This window comes from Sebastes umbrosus, chromosome 7, assembly GCF_015220745.1.
Source record: "Sebastes umbrosus isolate fSebUmb1 chromosome 7, fSebUmb1.pri, whole genome shotgun sequence".
NCBI classification, from domain to species: Eukaryota; Metazoa; Chordata; class Actinopteri; order Perciformes; family Sebastidae; genus Sebastes; species Sebastes umbrosus.
Window position 1 is genome coordinate 18939590 of NC_051275.1, and position 17477 is coordinate 18957066.

Below are 17477 nucleotides of genomic sequence, written 5' to 3' on the forward strand. Positions count from 1 at the left end.
AGAACTTAAAGCATAAACATAAAAATGATGCATAACTAAAGCTTTGAGACACTGACAGATAACACTATAAATTTAGAAGTTAATAATCCCATAGACAAACACTGAAGCCAGAGAGGAAAGCAAACCATAAAAGTTAACTACTAACAAAGATCCACTGTAACTAAACACTGCGTAGTCACAGCAAACACATCAAGTCTGCTCTGTGGAGTCAGCGACAGTGTCACGGCTGAGGCCTGAAGGGTTGCATTAGGTTAAAAGGATCCTAATGTGCATTAGATGAGCGCGGAGCATTATTTCAGGAAAACAACATCCATTATTAAGCAGGGTGTTGAACTATCAGAGAATAGACAGAGATCCTGACAGGCCTCTAGTCTCCACTTGTGCACATGAAGCTCCCAGAGGACAACTTCAGATCCAGGATCAGCTCAAGCTTTGTACTGCTAGAGCTTAAATCTCTGCTAGCTGTCTTTCTAGCATCTATCTACCAGGGCTGGGATGATACACCTATCTCTACCACGATACTTGTGTTGCAATTCGATATGTATTGCGATTCTTAAGTACTGCAATTCCATTCTAAGTATTGCGATTCGATATTACAATTTATTGTGATTTTTGTTAACTTTTTTAACACTAGATCATTGGAAAAAATTTATATATAATATTTAAATTTATATAGTAAAAATGTTTGATTTTCAGCATGTATGTAGTCAGAGATGTCCTGAAGTCAAATATATCAGTCATTGTCAGGAATTATTATAAAATTTTTTCCAGCAACCCAAAAGTCGAAAGAATAAAGACATTTCCCTCACAACTTAGTGGTATTTTGTTTTTAATTTATAAGGGACATGTAATGTTTTATACTTCTGGGAGATTATAATCCAATCAATCTTATTTCTGTATACTTTCTATATACAGTTCCCTTTGTTAACACTTTATTTTGAAAACCAGACGTACTTTCGCTACCTTCACCAAGTCAGTCGCTAGCTCTCCCATTAGCTCCATTCTCTTTATACATCCATGGTCAGCTCCATCGAGGCTGTTTGAGTGCATTTACATAAATGTCAGTATATGGGTGCTCTACAACTATAGCGTCGGCTGATTTGACCACAGAGATGAGAGTGACGGCTGGTTTGACCGCACGTTACAATACGATAACGCTTCCTGTCCATGACAGAGTTAGCATGCAGCTTTAGCCGTGATGTCTAGCTCTGCTCTTTCTGGCAATATGTGAAACCCAAAGTATTTCCATACTTTACTGGATGTGTAGTGTTTACCACTTTGGATTTAACATGTGAGGGTTCAAGTCATATCCACGCGGGCCCTCCGCTATTTTCTACTTTCTATGGTTTGTTTTGGTTGACGGATACAGAACGGATAAGTCGTCACATTACTCAGACTACTACGTTACTAAAAGCGGTAACTTCCTTCTACCTCCGCATAGACTCAAATGAAGCAAATATACGATAGCTCGATTTTTTTTCCCGCCCCTAATGCATACAGACAAATACATGACAATGAAACTAAATCGTCCTGCCTTAACTGCACCTTTAGCAACAGATGGGTGATATAACTTTCACTTGTCTCTACCCCAGCAGCCAGAACTTTGCAGCAATTAGCCACGGTTCCTGGTAAATGAGCAGCCCCGGAGGCTCATCTCTATCACACTAAAAACCAAAAAGAGCCCAGAGAGCAAAAGGAGAGTCCCCTCACTCGGGCGGTGAGAGTTTCTCTCACATTGGCAACACTTAGCAGAGGGACAGAGAGGGCTCTGTGTGTGTTTGACCTCTGAGCAGAGAGGAAAAGGGAAGGAGCACATAAATCACCGTGTCAGAATGAAAAAGAGACCAGAAATCAACGTTCAGCAGCACAAAGTGATGGTGTAGATGTTTGTGGATGCTGCATTCCTCTGCTGCCACTGCTGCTAATCAATGATCTCTATTCACACCAACAAAATAACACTTCTACATTATATAATCATTCTTATAATATTATCCAACATCAGTTTAAATGTCTATATAGTGTTTCGACCATTCGTGAGAGTTGTTTGAAGTCGCCCTCTCTGCTCCGGTTTGAAATCACCCTTCAGTTTCACATCACAAATCTAAAGCACATACGTGGTTTTTCTCCTCAATGCTATAAACTGTTCCCATGAACACAGTTGACCGTATATCATGCTGGATAAAATCAATCACACGGTGAGGTTTTCACTACTTTACTCCATGTGCTTAGCATACCAACGTCTGGAAACCACATCTCCCACATCTAGGTCTGGAAGAAAATTCAAGCCCGTCCTCGTAGCCCCGTCTTGTTACCATCTTATCAGTATCAGATACCAGTTCCTCAGGTACTGCTGGCTTTGTTTAAACATCTCTCTATTTTGTATTCTGTTACATTAATGTCTTATTGATGCAATCCAGGATCACAGATTCGCTGGCTGGATGTCCTGCAGCTCTGTGGATGCTCATGTTTAAAAGCTTCCCTCCTTTGACAAAATTGTAAGAGATAAAAATCTAATAAAGCGAGACTTCTTGGTTTCTTTTAAGACATCTTAGTGGCCTGAAACCTTGTCACATGAATTCCCCTAAAGAAACAAAACGCAAGTCGTATTTATTTGGGGGAAAACCAAACGCATTTCAGCTCCGAAGCCTTCATCAGACTCAATCTTTCTCTGTCTCTCTTGCTCTATCTATGTCTGTCTTTTGTACCCTTTCTGTCAAATATAAAAAAACAAAATCTCAAATGACAGACCTTCATCAGTCAACATGTAGTATAAGAGCTATAGGAGTTAATGTTCTTTAACAGTTCATAGTCGTAGTTAAATCTCCCTGTGCCATGTGTAGGTATGTGTTTGTGCATGCTTAAGACCCTGTGGAGAGACGCAATGTATCATCACATCCAAATTTAATTTGGCTCATATAATCTCACCATATTTATCCCTTAAATAGTCCGGAGCAAACAAGGTTAGCTCTCATCATCATCATCTATGAAAAAGGATCTGGAGAGGAGGATGAGAGTGGAGACACTGCACGTACAACCAAGATTTTTGCATTTAAGGCGTTATAGAGCGGCTGTTTTCAGGATGATGCATGCACAACATCTTTCCTTCTCCGGTTTCAGGTTATTCACAGTGGACTATTCATTTAAATACAGTTGTTACTAACAAAACAAGCTTATTATAATTACTGTATTTTGTCACTGTAAACCTCAGACAGTTTCGATGGACATAAATTACTGGATTTCCTTACAAATTAAGCAAAGTGGTTTTGGAGTTTTGCAATGTCAGTGAATGAACTTTTGCCCAAATGCATTTTTGCGATAAACATATGGCCCATATATCACACATCCCTTATACCATCTGACAGTGTGAATGGTGTCGATTTCAACATTTTTTGGTAAAACTCCACACCCCTGCAACGCCTAAGAATGATCACTATTTCTTAAGGCCAAACCACCATGTAGAAACCATCGTTTTGACATCGGAGTCGCTGTGACTGACAGAAAGGAACAGCTGGCTCGTCTGGGGGCCACTAAACACCCTTTGAAACACAGCGAGAAAAAAAAAGGGATTTCCGAGACAAAAATGCCAGATCTCAAACTTTTGTCCCTTCTAGAAACTGGCAAATGCTTGTCTTGCCACCTAAATACAACAAATACAACAGTACTGTGAGTTATAACTGTACATACAGTAGATTCATGCATTGAAGAAATTTGCATTGTGACATTGTGATTGATATGCAGATATGCTTTTTATATGGTTTGTTTTCTCTTAGTGGCTGTGGTAAACAGACAATCAGCATCATTTTCCATAACTGCAGCTTTTAGCGCTCATTGAAACCCACATTTTTAGGCTGTCGGGTTGACAAAAACTGTGCATCTGTATGCTATATGATTTTGACAGCCCAGTATCCAGAGGAATTACTGTACAACCAAATTGGACAATTCTGCAACCCACAAGTTACGTTTAATGCCAACGTTAAGGGCAGACGCATTGAGTAGTGTGCTATTAATGTAACAAGTAAGAGTTTGGATAGGCCTGTAGTGCATCGGACTTTCATGCAGGAGACTGTAAGTGTGTAACCACAATGTTTCCATAACCCCTAACCAAAGGTTTTAGTTGCCTAACCCTAACAAGTCATAGTTTTTTTTTCGCCATAACCAGGATCATTCCCTAAGCAATGCACAAAGCCAGAATTTTCACAAGCGATGGCATAGGGTATAATACAAATTTTTTATTGAACGTGATCTGTGATTCTGCAGAATCCTCCAATAATGATGATTATCGTCTAGTGATAGGGTTGAGTTTGGATCCACTTGGCAACAAAGATAATTCCTTGGTTGGAGTGAACATAACTTTGGATAAAACACAGAATGACGAGCCAAGGCACAGATATAAAAAATACCACTGAAATCAGAGGACAACATAATACTACTGTGTTTTACTGTGTACTACTGATTGTATTCTAACACAAACGGACTGAGTGTAAATAAAGGCAGGCAGTTTCTTTATACCAAAAAGCTGCTTAGTGTTTGTTTGAAAAGCTGCATCCCTCCTGTGAGCCGGCCCATTAACACCAGTAACAAGGCAGCTGTCTGGACTCTTAAAAACAACAAAACCACAGCCCTTCCGCTGTGATCAAAACTGCAATTTCCTCTTCATCATATCTATTCTTGGACAAACCGCTGATCTGTCCACTTTCAAACACTATAAAAAAAAACAACACAATTTTTACTTTTGTGTATCAAAGTGGGCCAGAAAGAAATCCAAACAACATACTTGTGGAGAAGAAAAACGCACTTTTCTAAAGTTTGCACTGCTGTAAGAGACAAGTTATTAAATAAAGGGATAAATCAATGCCATTTTTTAAATGACTCATTCAGCCCTCAACCTAACAACACTAGCAAACCGGTTCCCTGCACCTCTCTACCATGTCTTACATAATCACAGAAGTCTCTTCAGTGACCTCCTCAGTAATGTTGATGTTTTTGGCCGATGAGAGTTTTCTCAGTTTATCTAAAGAAAACAAGCCGGCTGGAGGCTTAGAGTTTATTTCAGGGCTGATATACAACATCGTAGAGTTCGGTTTGTTGTTTCAACCGTGACCCAAGTTTCACTAACAAGCCATCCCACAGAGTTATCATTATTATCACTCCTGTGTGCAGAAGTCTAGCAGATAATCTGGAAGAATAAAAGCACAAATATTCATATTATAATTATTATAAATCCATCCATACCTGCTCTCCATTTCATATTCAAGTGTAGCATCACACAGGGTTGAGCCCCTAGAGCAGTTGGGGTTTTAGTGCCTTGCTCAAGCAGGACCAGACAGTTTGATAGGGACCGCTATGAGCTTTCTTCCTCTTGCCAGCTTCATAAAACCAGCTCTCCGTGACTTTTAAATGACTTCCAAATGGGGGGAGATCACATATACAGTCCTGTGATACTGTCTAGTGAATTGTGCTCTGAATACAACACGTCAGAGAGGGCACTGAACAAAAATCCTGCTTTCCTACAGAGTGTACAAGGTTCAAACCTGCGAAACGCCTAACTGAGCACCCGTAGATGCAACAAAACCGTTCATCCTGTTCTCTAATTTGGACTCAAATGGCTTTGAAAAGCACCACATTGACCTCTTAACCTCTCTCACTGCAATAAAAAAGGTCTATGGTCACTAAAAGAAATTAACAGGATTATTAGGAGAATTTTACAATTTTCTAGTGTCGCACAATGAAAACAGGCTTTTAACAGGATTTATGTTCCAGTTTGCAAACCGGTTTAATGGGATGCAATTTCTGGTTGTTTAAGGGATCGGGTAGCAGCTTCTGTCAACGCCCAATACATTCCCTAGTGCTGAGGCTTTTATACTTAGTGCTCATTAGCCTTGTGTAAATATGGTTTAAACTGTTTTCACACAAAATCCTAAGAGTCACATTTTAGTTTGGAACTACTTTTTCAGAAAAATGCACATTTGTAGATGTATAAATCGACCGTGACTGTGGCTGAGGCCGGGGGTAAACAGGATGTAGAGCAAGACATCTAATCTTGGTGTATCTTGGTGTGGTTTGAATCCTGCTGCATGTCACAACTTGCACTCAATATATCTAATAAAAGCAAGAAGAAGCCACTCCTTATGTATGGTTTGAAAATTTTTGGTATAATGATTAAGATTTTGTGCCAAAAATGTATTAACCCATTTGTGCCCAAAGACTATATTTAGTATGATAAGGAAAAATGCCACAACATTTGTTCTGATTGGTCAAAAGTCTTGACATTTGGTACGGGCATACTTTGGGCAAGTATCTAAAAGTACAACTTTGAAATGTTTACATCTATATTAAATGTTTTCCATATTAAATATTTTTTTACACTGCATACGTGTGCAATCTTTGATATTTGATATCGCCAAGTCCGTCGCTAGCTCTTACTGTCAGCTCCGTTCTCTTTAAACCTAAAGTTTTTCCATACTTTACTGTATGTGTAGTGTTTACCACTTTGGATTTCAAATGTAAGGGTGCAGGTCGTATCCACGTGGACCCTGCGCCGTTTTCTACTTTGTCATTTCGGCTCATTGCGGTTTGTTTTGGTTGACGGATACGGAACAGATATGACGTCCTGCTACTCTGACTACAACAATAAAAGCGGTAACTTCCTTCTACCTCCACATTGACTCAAATGAAACAAATATATCGATTCTGGCATTAAAAAAATCAATTTCAGAATCGTAAAAAAAAAATCGCGATACATAGATGAATCTATTTTTTCCCACCTTTAATATAATGTGAAGTCTATTGCAAACATGTCTTCACATTTGTGCTTAGGCAATTTCAGTTGTGGGCACAAATGGGTTAATTACATTGAACATTCATCATCCTCGATTAATATTTTGAGAGGAGTAAGAAGGAGTTTGCTATGTGTTACAACACCTATAATACTAATTTATGTAAAGTCAGGAGAGGGACTCTCCTAAACCTTGAAGACCTTGTCACAGCTTATTCAAAACCAGAGTGTGGGCAGCTGAATTCGAGCTACTCTGGTCTGCAGCTGGGATGGTGTTATGTTTACAACCTCAATGATTAAATACTTTCAGATTGTACAGATGTAATGTATAGGTTAACGTGAATTTAGACAGTCTGGTTCTACAGTTTGTTGTCACCAGCAGTGTAACAGTAACCTTGCTTTAACAAAAATAACACATGGCGACAACACGTCATTAGTGGTAGCGTTTGTGTGTGTGCGTGATGCGTGCGTGTGTACGTGCGTGCGTGCGTGCGTGCGTGCGTGCATGCGTGCGTGCGTGCAAGGGCACCAGGTGTACGCAGCTGTCCGTCTGATCAGGGAACTTCAAAGGGCCGTTGGAGCAGCAGCAGTAAGTGGTAACAGTCAGAGGAGAAGTGTCTCCTCAGATGCTGTGCTAGCTAAAGGTGATTTCTAAACTGTATGATATATGAATGGATTTACCCTGCAGTCAAATATAGAGCAACATATCACAGTACACTGAATCCACAATATGACTTACAGATGAAATGCCTCGTTGCACATCTGCAGACAAGGCCGTTATTGTGTAAAGGCTTTCAGTTGGGCATCACTGGTGGTGTGTTTCTTATAAAAACCAAACTGTTTTGAAACTGGCCAAATCAGGAAAATCTGTATTTCCTGAAAGCAATTATTCAGTGGCATTTGCAAAATCACTCGTTGCAGATGTTTGTCCATTTCAAGCCAACATGTGTACAACAAAAGCGATTTTTCTTTGGGACAAAAGCGTATTTTTCCCTGTTCTGATAAACACAAGACTGAACAAGGCAGAATATGAACTTCCTTCCTTCCTTTTACACAGTAAACAATCGTAGACCGCTCGCTTTTGGCAACAAAAGGTGTTGATATTAAGATATCATTCAACAAGGCTCGGCTGCAGATTGTTTCTTTGCTCGAGCTATATAATACAAACAATCATTTGCTGCTATTCTGCACAAAATGGCCCTGATGACAGCAACACAAAGTCCTCGGAGCTTTCTCCACCAGTAACAGCCTCTCCATCACTGGTTTGCTATATTGACCGACGTAATGGTGATAATGGATGTTATTCACATCAATGGGGAGATCAAACAGTAAAAGGAAACCCTTTGCTTCTACAATCCATGTTCCCAAGTGCAAAGCCTCAACCCATTATATGGTTCAGCAGGGAGACGCCGGATGAAAACGCTGTTCCCATAAAAAAAAAAAAAAAACTGAAAAGAAATGCAGCTTTTCTTCTGCTTCATAGTCTAACACATAGTCGAAACCTTACGGTGCCAACCACAATGCAAATGTATTGAGAATTTATTCAAGCCCAAGAACTCTTATTGGACAAGGACTCGAAATCTGCATGTGGGAGAGCAAACAATGTCCTCAGCCTGACGGTTTACCTACAGCAGATAATCAGGTTGATTGAGGACACACCACAAACACTAACAAATCCATTACAGACACATGTAATCGTGTACCCTTGTCAACAAATCAGCCAGGAAATACCTTCTACATTGGCTTTCCCACACAAACCCAAGTATGACATGAAAAATGAACTGAGTCTGGTATGACTATTCAACCCAATATCCTGCCAAAGTGTGAAATAGTCCCACCTGTCTCAGCACAGAGCTGCAGGAGTCCGATTTCACACACACGGGACAAGAGAGTGTTGACAGACAAGATGATGGCAGAGGATTTGGTATCGAAGCAAAAAGCAAAATCGCCTATTTGGCAATATTTAAGATTCAGACCCAATGCTATAAGGGAACCATAATGTTAATGAGGCAATCGCAGTGAGGAGGACGGAGCGGTCGCAGCGGGTGTGCACGGAAATTTCCTCACCGTCACATACCTACTGTCCACTAGAGGATAACGTGTCAGTGTCGTGTTTTGCCTCGCCGAGGCGTGAACATTACACGTGTGTATGATGGTGTAGTACCAGCAGGGGGCATAAAAAACATCATTGTTGGGCTTAAACTAGTACATAAACTAAGTAAACTATGTACAGAAACAGCATAACATCACTACGGAAAACACGTCACAAAAGGCACTACAAAACGTGACAAACGTCACTAACGTAAACGCTGTTCTCCTGGTTGAAAGTTGTGTTTGTTGGGCCCATCCACCTCCCCTATTATTCTACGTCACTAGCTCTGAGCAATTTGATATTCAGTGGTGAATTGTTCAGACTATGGGGTTTGTTTTCTTAATTTGGTCAGTTTATGAAAAACTCAATCATTTTCAAACATCTTTGTGACAGACAAAAAACATTTCCTGATTCTAATTCTGAGGGTTGGACGTTGCTGCCAATATCTATTATAAGGTTACAGCATTAGTACAGTAATAATCTCACGGTGATCTTTTAAAGTCAGCCTATGTAAGTTTTGCCAAGCAGCAACAGCTGTGGCCACAAGTGGTGTTTACTGTATGGATTACTGGATATTAATGACATACTAAATTTCACTTGATGTTATCATCGGCCAACCTAAGAGAGCAAGACACACTGGACCATAAGCAGGGAACAACAGAGTCTTTCAGTGAGGTATAAAACCACTGAAATGTTTATGTGACATAGTAAAACATAGTGTAAAAGTAGCACATGAAGAGAAGTCTACAGTTTGACAGCAATATCTGTTAGCCACTGGCTGTACCCAACTAAATAAGAATTGAAGATGGGTACAATTGTTCAACGTATTTTCATACAACGATTTCTATGATATCTTACGAAAAGTTATTCCTCATTTTCGTTTTCCTACAAATGTCCAGCAATACGTGTCAATTTCCACTTGTTATATGCATACAGTATTTTCAAAATAAAATTCTGCCTTCACAGGAAACAACTTGGTTAGGTTTAGGCAACAAAACTACTTAGTTAGGTTTAGGAAAAGATCATGGTTTGGCTTAAAATAACTCCGGAAGTGGCATAACTTAAGTATGGAAGTTACGTGACAAATAAATCAACGTTGACTTCTGGTTTCACACGGTGTATGAAAACCAGTCTCCTGGGTGAAAGTCCTGTGTTTTTTGACCCATCTATCCACCCCAACCTCCTCCCTATGTAGCATTTGTCACACTTTATATTTCCTGGTTCACGATTACGTGGATTACAAACAAATTGATTTCGTGGGATATATATAAAAATTACAGTGCATTATTTTTCATAGGTATAGCTACGAACGGTGTATGAGAACAGCATGAAATGTTTGGAAATTCTAATTTTCAATCATACAGGATGCTTTTTCTTCATTCAAACATTACAGAGGCTCCATTTACATAATCATACTGTACAGTAGTGACTTGTGTTACTGAAACCCTTTTAATGCTAAAAACAGAGACAGGTCGCACCACCAGAGTCGACCAGTTCACACTAACAGCCTCTTGGGTTTTAATGGTTTGTCCATTATTCTTTTAAAAAAAAAAAAACGTTGTACCTCCTGAAGTCTGAGAAACAGACAAAGATACACTCAAAAACTCAAAACCTCTGCGCCATGTTTAAGAAGAACTGTCAAGATATATGCATATGATTTCCTATTGTATTCAGATCTATTGTCCTTTCTATTAAACTCAGTCACTATGGTACAACAAGACTGATATTCTCTAGCCTTTGTACGGTTTCCTTTCCAAGTTTTCTCTGGGGATCTGGATTATGTTTCACTAATCCTAACAACTGTAAATTCACCAAAACAATTTTGGACATGTCCAGATTAATGTTGCACCGTCACGGCCCTGATCAAAAACAGCGGTGGACTGCTCATGCACTGAGGAGTCTGTTGCATGGGAACACATAAACGGAGCGCTCCAACAGCTCAAGGCTTTATTTCAGGACAAAGATAAGACACCACGTGCCTGTGACGAACTTTCTCCACACAAGGACCTGGTCTGGGGGCATAGTGATTGTTTGATTATTATTTGATCAGTTGGTTACTAAGACGCATTGAAGAATATGTAATATTTATGAATGTATCGTGCAATAGCCTGCTTTCAATGAATAAGAGTGTTATATTTTTAAATCACTTCTCACAATTTAAGAAATGTAGGTACCGACATCAGGAAAAAAATGAATGGTCATACGTCAAAGAAGATCAAAGACCTCCAAATTAAATTTTCTGCTCATATGCATGGAAATAAATAGTCCTCGCTGCGCCGAAAGAGAGATCTGAATTTAGAGACTTCCATTTCTAACCCGCTCTGCTCTGCTGATCCTGCGCCAGATAACTGGGCCTCAATTTTCTATGCTGCGGTCGAAACACAACAAGGGTGTTTATTGTCCATGACCAGCTCACTTCATCTGAGGAGCAGCAGCACTTTTGAGCTCATGAAGCCGAAGCACAGCGCCACGGCAGAAAGTGATGACCTTTAAATGAGCGAGGTCCAGTGTGGCTGCTCTTTGGCCCGGCTTGATTAGCTGATGTCACAGGAAGTGAATAGTATCCTTATCGGGGGTCACCGCTGCAGTCCAACAACATGTCCGTCTTTCGTCTGATGATGTCATTGGGGGCTGGAGACGGAGATCTGGCACGGAGACAATTGCACTCATTCGTGCTGCATGTGCACGTACATGTGCGAGTACTCAAACAGAGCGTCTTTGCAGATCCAGCAGGCCTGAGTGGCTGTTATCCAACATCACTAAAGATTTTGAGGGGGAGAAAAACTGACCACAAAGTCACTGCAACAGGTTGTTTTTAGTAATCTGGCGTGAAGTTTGCATAAAACCAATTAGAGATGAAACAACTGGTCAATTTAACAATTAACAACAAGTTAATATGCTTTTAATCATTGTTGAAGTCATTTTTCAAGCAGATTTGCTGGTTCCAGCTTCTCAGATGTGACTATGGGTACCCACGAGTCTCCCCTTTACAGACATGCCCACTTTATGATAATAACATGCAGTTTGGGGCAAGTCATAGTCAAGTCAGCACACTGACAGCTGTTGTTGTCTGTTGAGCTTCAGTTTGCCATGATATGATTTGAGCATATTCTTTTATTCATTTAATGCAGTACCTGTGAGGGTTTCTGGACAATATTTGTTATTTGTCAAATCTGTAATACAATGAATGTCAGGGTCGATATGGCCTGGAGGTGAAGGGCACCAGCACAAGGCCTGAAGAAAACCAGAGAAGGAGAAGCACAGGAAGTGGACGTGATAAGAGTTGGAAAAGATCACGGACAAAAGGTCAGGCAGAACTTAAACAGGAGATAAGCACAATACAGGGACGAGGCGGGGAGAGGTCCATGTGGTGGGGGACAAACAGGGGTAAGGAAAGGTAAAGATGTGGGGAGAGTGGGAGGGCAAGAGAGGAGGGAAGTCAGAATCCCTAAAGAGGAAGGGTTGGGGTGTGAGGGCAGCACACACTGACTGGTCTTGTTTAAACAAACAAGTGAAAGCACACCAACACTAAATTAAAAAAGCCTTTTAAAATGAAAGTGTAATGTTGATAGCTGAGGTGGCGTGCCCTTCTAACCCACATACCACCGCGTATAAATCTACACTCACACGCTCTCCTCTAAAAATAACCTCATCATGCATCTCACAAGTAGCCATCCAACTTTTTTTATTATAGTCTCACGCAGCTGATTTAAAGAAGTAGTGTGATCAACAACAAACAAGACGACAAACTGTACAGGTGAACATTTTCCTTTTGGCTTCACACTCTAAAACCTGTGCAGTGATAGCCGGACCTCACTCTCTCTGGGAATGTGTTTGTCTGTGTGTTTCTGTGTGTGATAGAAACACAGTTTGCTGCCTGGGCAGCACTGAGCCACTTGATCACTGCTGGGAACACGACGAGAGCTGACAGAAAGCAGACGGATGAGGAGAGCTCCCCGACTACAACCAGACCTCTGTGGATGTCTAAAAATACAGGCGCCAAACTACTCAAACTAACCACAACTACCTCCATATACCATGGAAAGTACTCAGCAAAGCCTGGCATCTCATTATGTTCATTTCAATTAGAATGTTTCACAGTATAGGTGTCCAACAATCCTGACATGTTTATTCACAATAAAGCCGTACAAATCTTACAATATTTTGCACCTTAAGGGGTTTACATTACTCCATTTCCATCCATCACACTACCGGCAAACACCCTCAGAGCAAAGGAAATGCATTCAAATTAAGAAAGAAGGTATAAAAAAAAAAACTTGTCCACTTCAAAACTTATATATAGTAGGGCTGTGTATTGGCAAGAATCTGGCAATACAATACATATCATGATAGAGAGGTTACCATTCAATATATTGCGATATATTACGATACTGCAAGCAAGACGATATATTGCACACCGACATATGCATAAAATCTGAGTAAAAAAAGTTTACTTTTTTATGCAATCAGAACAATGCATTTGCATTTATCACAGTCCCTATGACATCCAACACCACTAGGGCTGTGTATTGGCAAGAATCTGGCGATACGATACATATCACGATACAGGGGTTACAATTCAATATATTGCCATACTGTAAGCAACACAATATATTGCGATTTTTTTAAATCCAATTTTAGGAAAACTCATGGTATAAAGAACACACCACCATATGCATACAATCTGAGTAAAAAGTTTACTTTCTTATGCAATCACAACAGTGGGATCTGCATTTATCACAGTCTGTAACATCCGACATCACAGCACTACTTTGAGAGGACACATACACTGAGAGGGCGCATCTCTTTGCAAATGAAATAAAGTATTGACTGAGTTCATCTTTGCGTGTACACTATTATTTAAAAATCTATAGTGTTTTTGAGAATCAACACAGTATCATAATATCGCGATATTCGATTTTTCGATATTGTCTTACACCCCTAATATATAATACATCTTCAGTTAGTGCCACAGCCTTCAAGTTATTGTGCAGTACTGTCTAAAAATCTACTTTCTGTGAAGACTTTCACAAGATAGGGGACTTGAAAGATAACTTTAACACATGCGTACACCCAGGTTACAACAACAACATAGGGCTGCAGTGGCTGGAAGGTTTACTACTGTGGCTGAGTGGGTAGATTTTGACTGAGAAGTAATGTAAGCAAGAGGGGACTGTGCAGTATCACATCCATCCAGGCAGTGTACACAACACAGGAGCTGCACCTATATGGACAGGCTGGTACGAGCAAGGAGGCAAAGTTGATCTGCAGGCAACAGTTGACTTCTGAAAAGGTTCCTGCACCCCATATAGGAAATGTTTATATCATGTTTATTTTTGTTTTTAGCTTATATTGTATATTGGTAGAATTTAATTTTTTTTTATTCTTATTTTATTCTAACGTTTTTATCTATTCTTGTGTTATTATACTGCTTATTTGCACTAACAAAACCAACCAAAGCAAATTCCTAGTGTATACCTCTTACACCTGGCAATAAACACGATTCTGATTCTGATGATGAAAAGTTGAATTTCTGCTCACATCACACTCAACTTTCATACTTTCTACTTTCATGACAAACTTCTTCTACATCATTTTCTGTCTCTGGGTGTTTTGCACGCGTCTACAGACAGTTTGAAACACCAACAAGCCTTGTTTTTTTTGCAGGGATCGAGTATCAAACATTTCTCGGGCACTCACCTCCCCAGGTGAGGAAGAGGAGCAGGAGTCCGACGAGCAGAGAGGCGGTGTTCCGTGCAGCCATGGTTGTTGCTGGTCGGCGGTGCAGCTGTCCTGTGCTGGGGTGTGGGTGTGTGTGTGTGTGTGTATGTATGGAAGTGAGTCTGACAGGACTGGTCCTCCTGGAGAACTGTGGTAGAGGAGCGGCGGTGCAGAGCAGCGCGGGGAGGCAGATAGAGATGATGCAGGAGGGGCAGAGGCAGACACCAGGTCCTCCACTGTAAAAAATATAATGTCCAATCTGTACCAAATCATTCATGCACACAGTATAGTTTTAAAAGTGTCATTTCCTCTCGACACTTTAATTGCTTTAAAGGTCCCATATTATAAAAAAGTAAGATTTTCATGTTTTTTTATTATAAAGCAGGCTTAAGTCCTATATAAATACTGTGAAAGTATCGAAACACTCAATCCACAGGGAAATACACACAAGCCCGTATTCAGAAACTCTGCGTTTGAAACAAGCCGTCAGGATTTCTGCCCATTTGTGATGTCACGAATATACAATATTTAGACCCTTTACACATATTTAAACATAAACATTCTAAATGTGTCCCAGTTTATTTCCTGGTTGCAGTGTATGTGAATGTCATCAGCTGACAAGAAGTACACATGGACCCAAGCTGTTGCCTAGCAATGCAATTCTGTTGCAATTCTGTTGCAATTCTGTTGCAATTCTGTTGCAATTCCGGAAAAATAAAGGTTTTTTTTGAACATTACGTAATGTTCAAAGCATGTAAACATGTTCTAGTAGAAACACAAAATACAAGTGTGAATCTGGAAATGAGCATGATGGGACCTTTAAACAACTCAGTCTCCACTCTTTTGTGTTTCTTATCTATTTAGATGAATACAGATGAATAATGAGTCCAGAGCCCCGAGTTTCTAAATGTGTCCCAGTTTATTTCCTGGTTGCAGTGTATGTGAATGTCATCAGCTGACAAGAAGTACACATGGACCCAAGCTGTTGCCTAGCAATGCAATTCTGTTGCAATTCTGTTGCAATTCTGTTGCAATTCCGGAAAAATAAAGGTTTTTTTGAACATTACGTAATGTTCAAAGCATGTAAACATGTTCTAGTAGAAACACAAAATACAAGTGTGAATCTGGAAATGAGCATGATGGGACCTTTAAACAACTCAGTCTCCACTCTTTTGTGTTTCTTATCTATTTAGATGAATACAGATGAATAATGAGTCCAGAGCCCCGAGTTTCTAAATGTGTCCCAGTTTATTTCCTGGTTGCAGTGTATGTGAATGTCATCAGCTGACAAGAAGTACACATGGACCCAAGCTGTTGCCTAGCAATGCAATTCTGTTGCAATTCTGTTGCAATTCCGGAAAAATAAAGGTTTTTTTTGAACATTACGTAATGTTCAAAGCATGTAAACATGTTCTAGTAGAAACACAAAATACAAGTGTGAATCTGGAAATGAGCATGATGGGACCTTTAAACAACTCAGTCTCCACTCTTTTGTGTTTCTTATCTATTTAGATGAATACAGATGAATAATGAGTCCAGAGCCCCGAGTTTCTAAATGTGTCCCAGTTTATTTCCTGGTTGCAGTGTATGTGAATGTCATCAGCTGACAAGAAGTACACATGGACCCAAGCTGTTGCCTAGCAATGCAATTCTGTTGCAATTCTGTTGCAATTCTGTTGCAATTCTGTTGCAATTCCGGAAAAATAAAGGTTTTTTTGAACATTACGTAATGTTCAAAGCATGTAAACATGTTCTAGTAGAAACACAAAATACAAGTGTGAATCTGGAAATGAGCATGATGGGACCTTTAAACAACTCAGTCTCCACTCTTTTGTGTTTCTTATCTATTTAGATGAATACAGATGAATAATGAGTCCAGAGCCCCGAGTTTCTAAATGTGTCCCAGTTTATTTCCTGGTTGCAGTGTATGTGAATGTCATCAGCTGACAAGAAGTACACATGGACCCAAGCTGTTGCCTAGCAATGCAATTCTGTTGCAATTCTGTTGCAATTCTGTTGCAATTCCGGAAAAATAAAGGTTTTTTTGAACATTACGTAATGTTCAAAGCATGTAAACATGTTCTAGTAGAAACACAAAATACAAGTGTGAATCTGGAAATGAGCATGATGGGACCTTTAAACAACTCAGTCTCCACTCTTTTGTGTTTCTTATCTATTTAGATGAATACAGATGAATAATGAGTCCAGAGCCCCGAGTTTCAAAATGAATGATTGAGGGTTGATATTTTTTGCAGTGTGCAAAAAAAAGGAGGAACTTGAGTGAGAGCAGCAGGAGGGAGGAGGTCTGCAGAGGAATACAGTATGTATGAAGTTATAATTTACAACCTTGTGTTGTTTCCAACTCTTCCAACATGATACATTTCTCCATCGAGAGGACTATAACTTATGTTTTGTCAACACAAAAACCATGACTGGTGAAAACTAGTTCAGCATGACTATCTTAAGTGAAGTGTGGATGTTATTTTGATGTGAAAAGGTGTGGTTGTTTCCTCCTCTTTTGCATAACGGGGTTTCAACATTTAGCATGCAGGGCATCTGGTAGTACAGTAGCTATAACCACTGTGTCAGTGTACTTGGTGACCTCTGTGTACTGATTCAATGAGGATATTGTTTGCAGTGGTGTGTTGGATCAGACAGGATATGGCCTATTGTTGAGCTGAGGCTGGAGGATGAGGAGTAGACTTAACTCCATCCTGCACCAAACTTCCACCTGCTCCATAGTGAACTGAGAATCTATAGCCTATAACTCATTACCAGTAACAAAGGTGAAATACGCATGGATGGATTACTGACCCACCGGGCACAGGTCCAGGAGCCCAAAGTGTCAGGGACGCCCTGGCCTTCACCTACAAAAGGTCACGGAAAGAG

General features: G+C 40.0%; 1 protein-coding gene across 9 annotated transcripts in view; it reads right to left on the reverse strand.

The window, feature by feature from the left end:
• The window catches only part of mcamb (melanoma cell adhesion molecule b), a 44824-nt gene extending 30048 nt beyond the window's left edge, over positions 1-14776 (reverse strand). For 5 of the 9 annotated variants that reach the window (XM_037775312.1, XM_037775311.1, XM_037775310.1 and 2 more), the window contains exon 1: positions 14568-14775. In XM_037775312.1, the coding sequence (XP_037631240.1) occupies positions 14568-14631 (64 nt within the window). In that variant the 5' untranslated portion in view covers positions 14632-14775. Of the gene's footprint in view, positions 1-14567 lie in introns of all 9 variants that reach the window. The other 4 variants (XM_037775308.1, XM_037775305.1, XM_037775306.1 and 1 more) reach the window with 1 other exon arrangement.
• Between the last annotated feature and the right edge of the window lie 2701 nt (positions 14777-17477).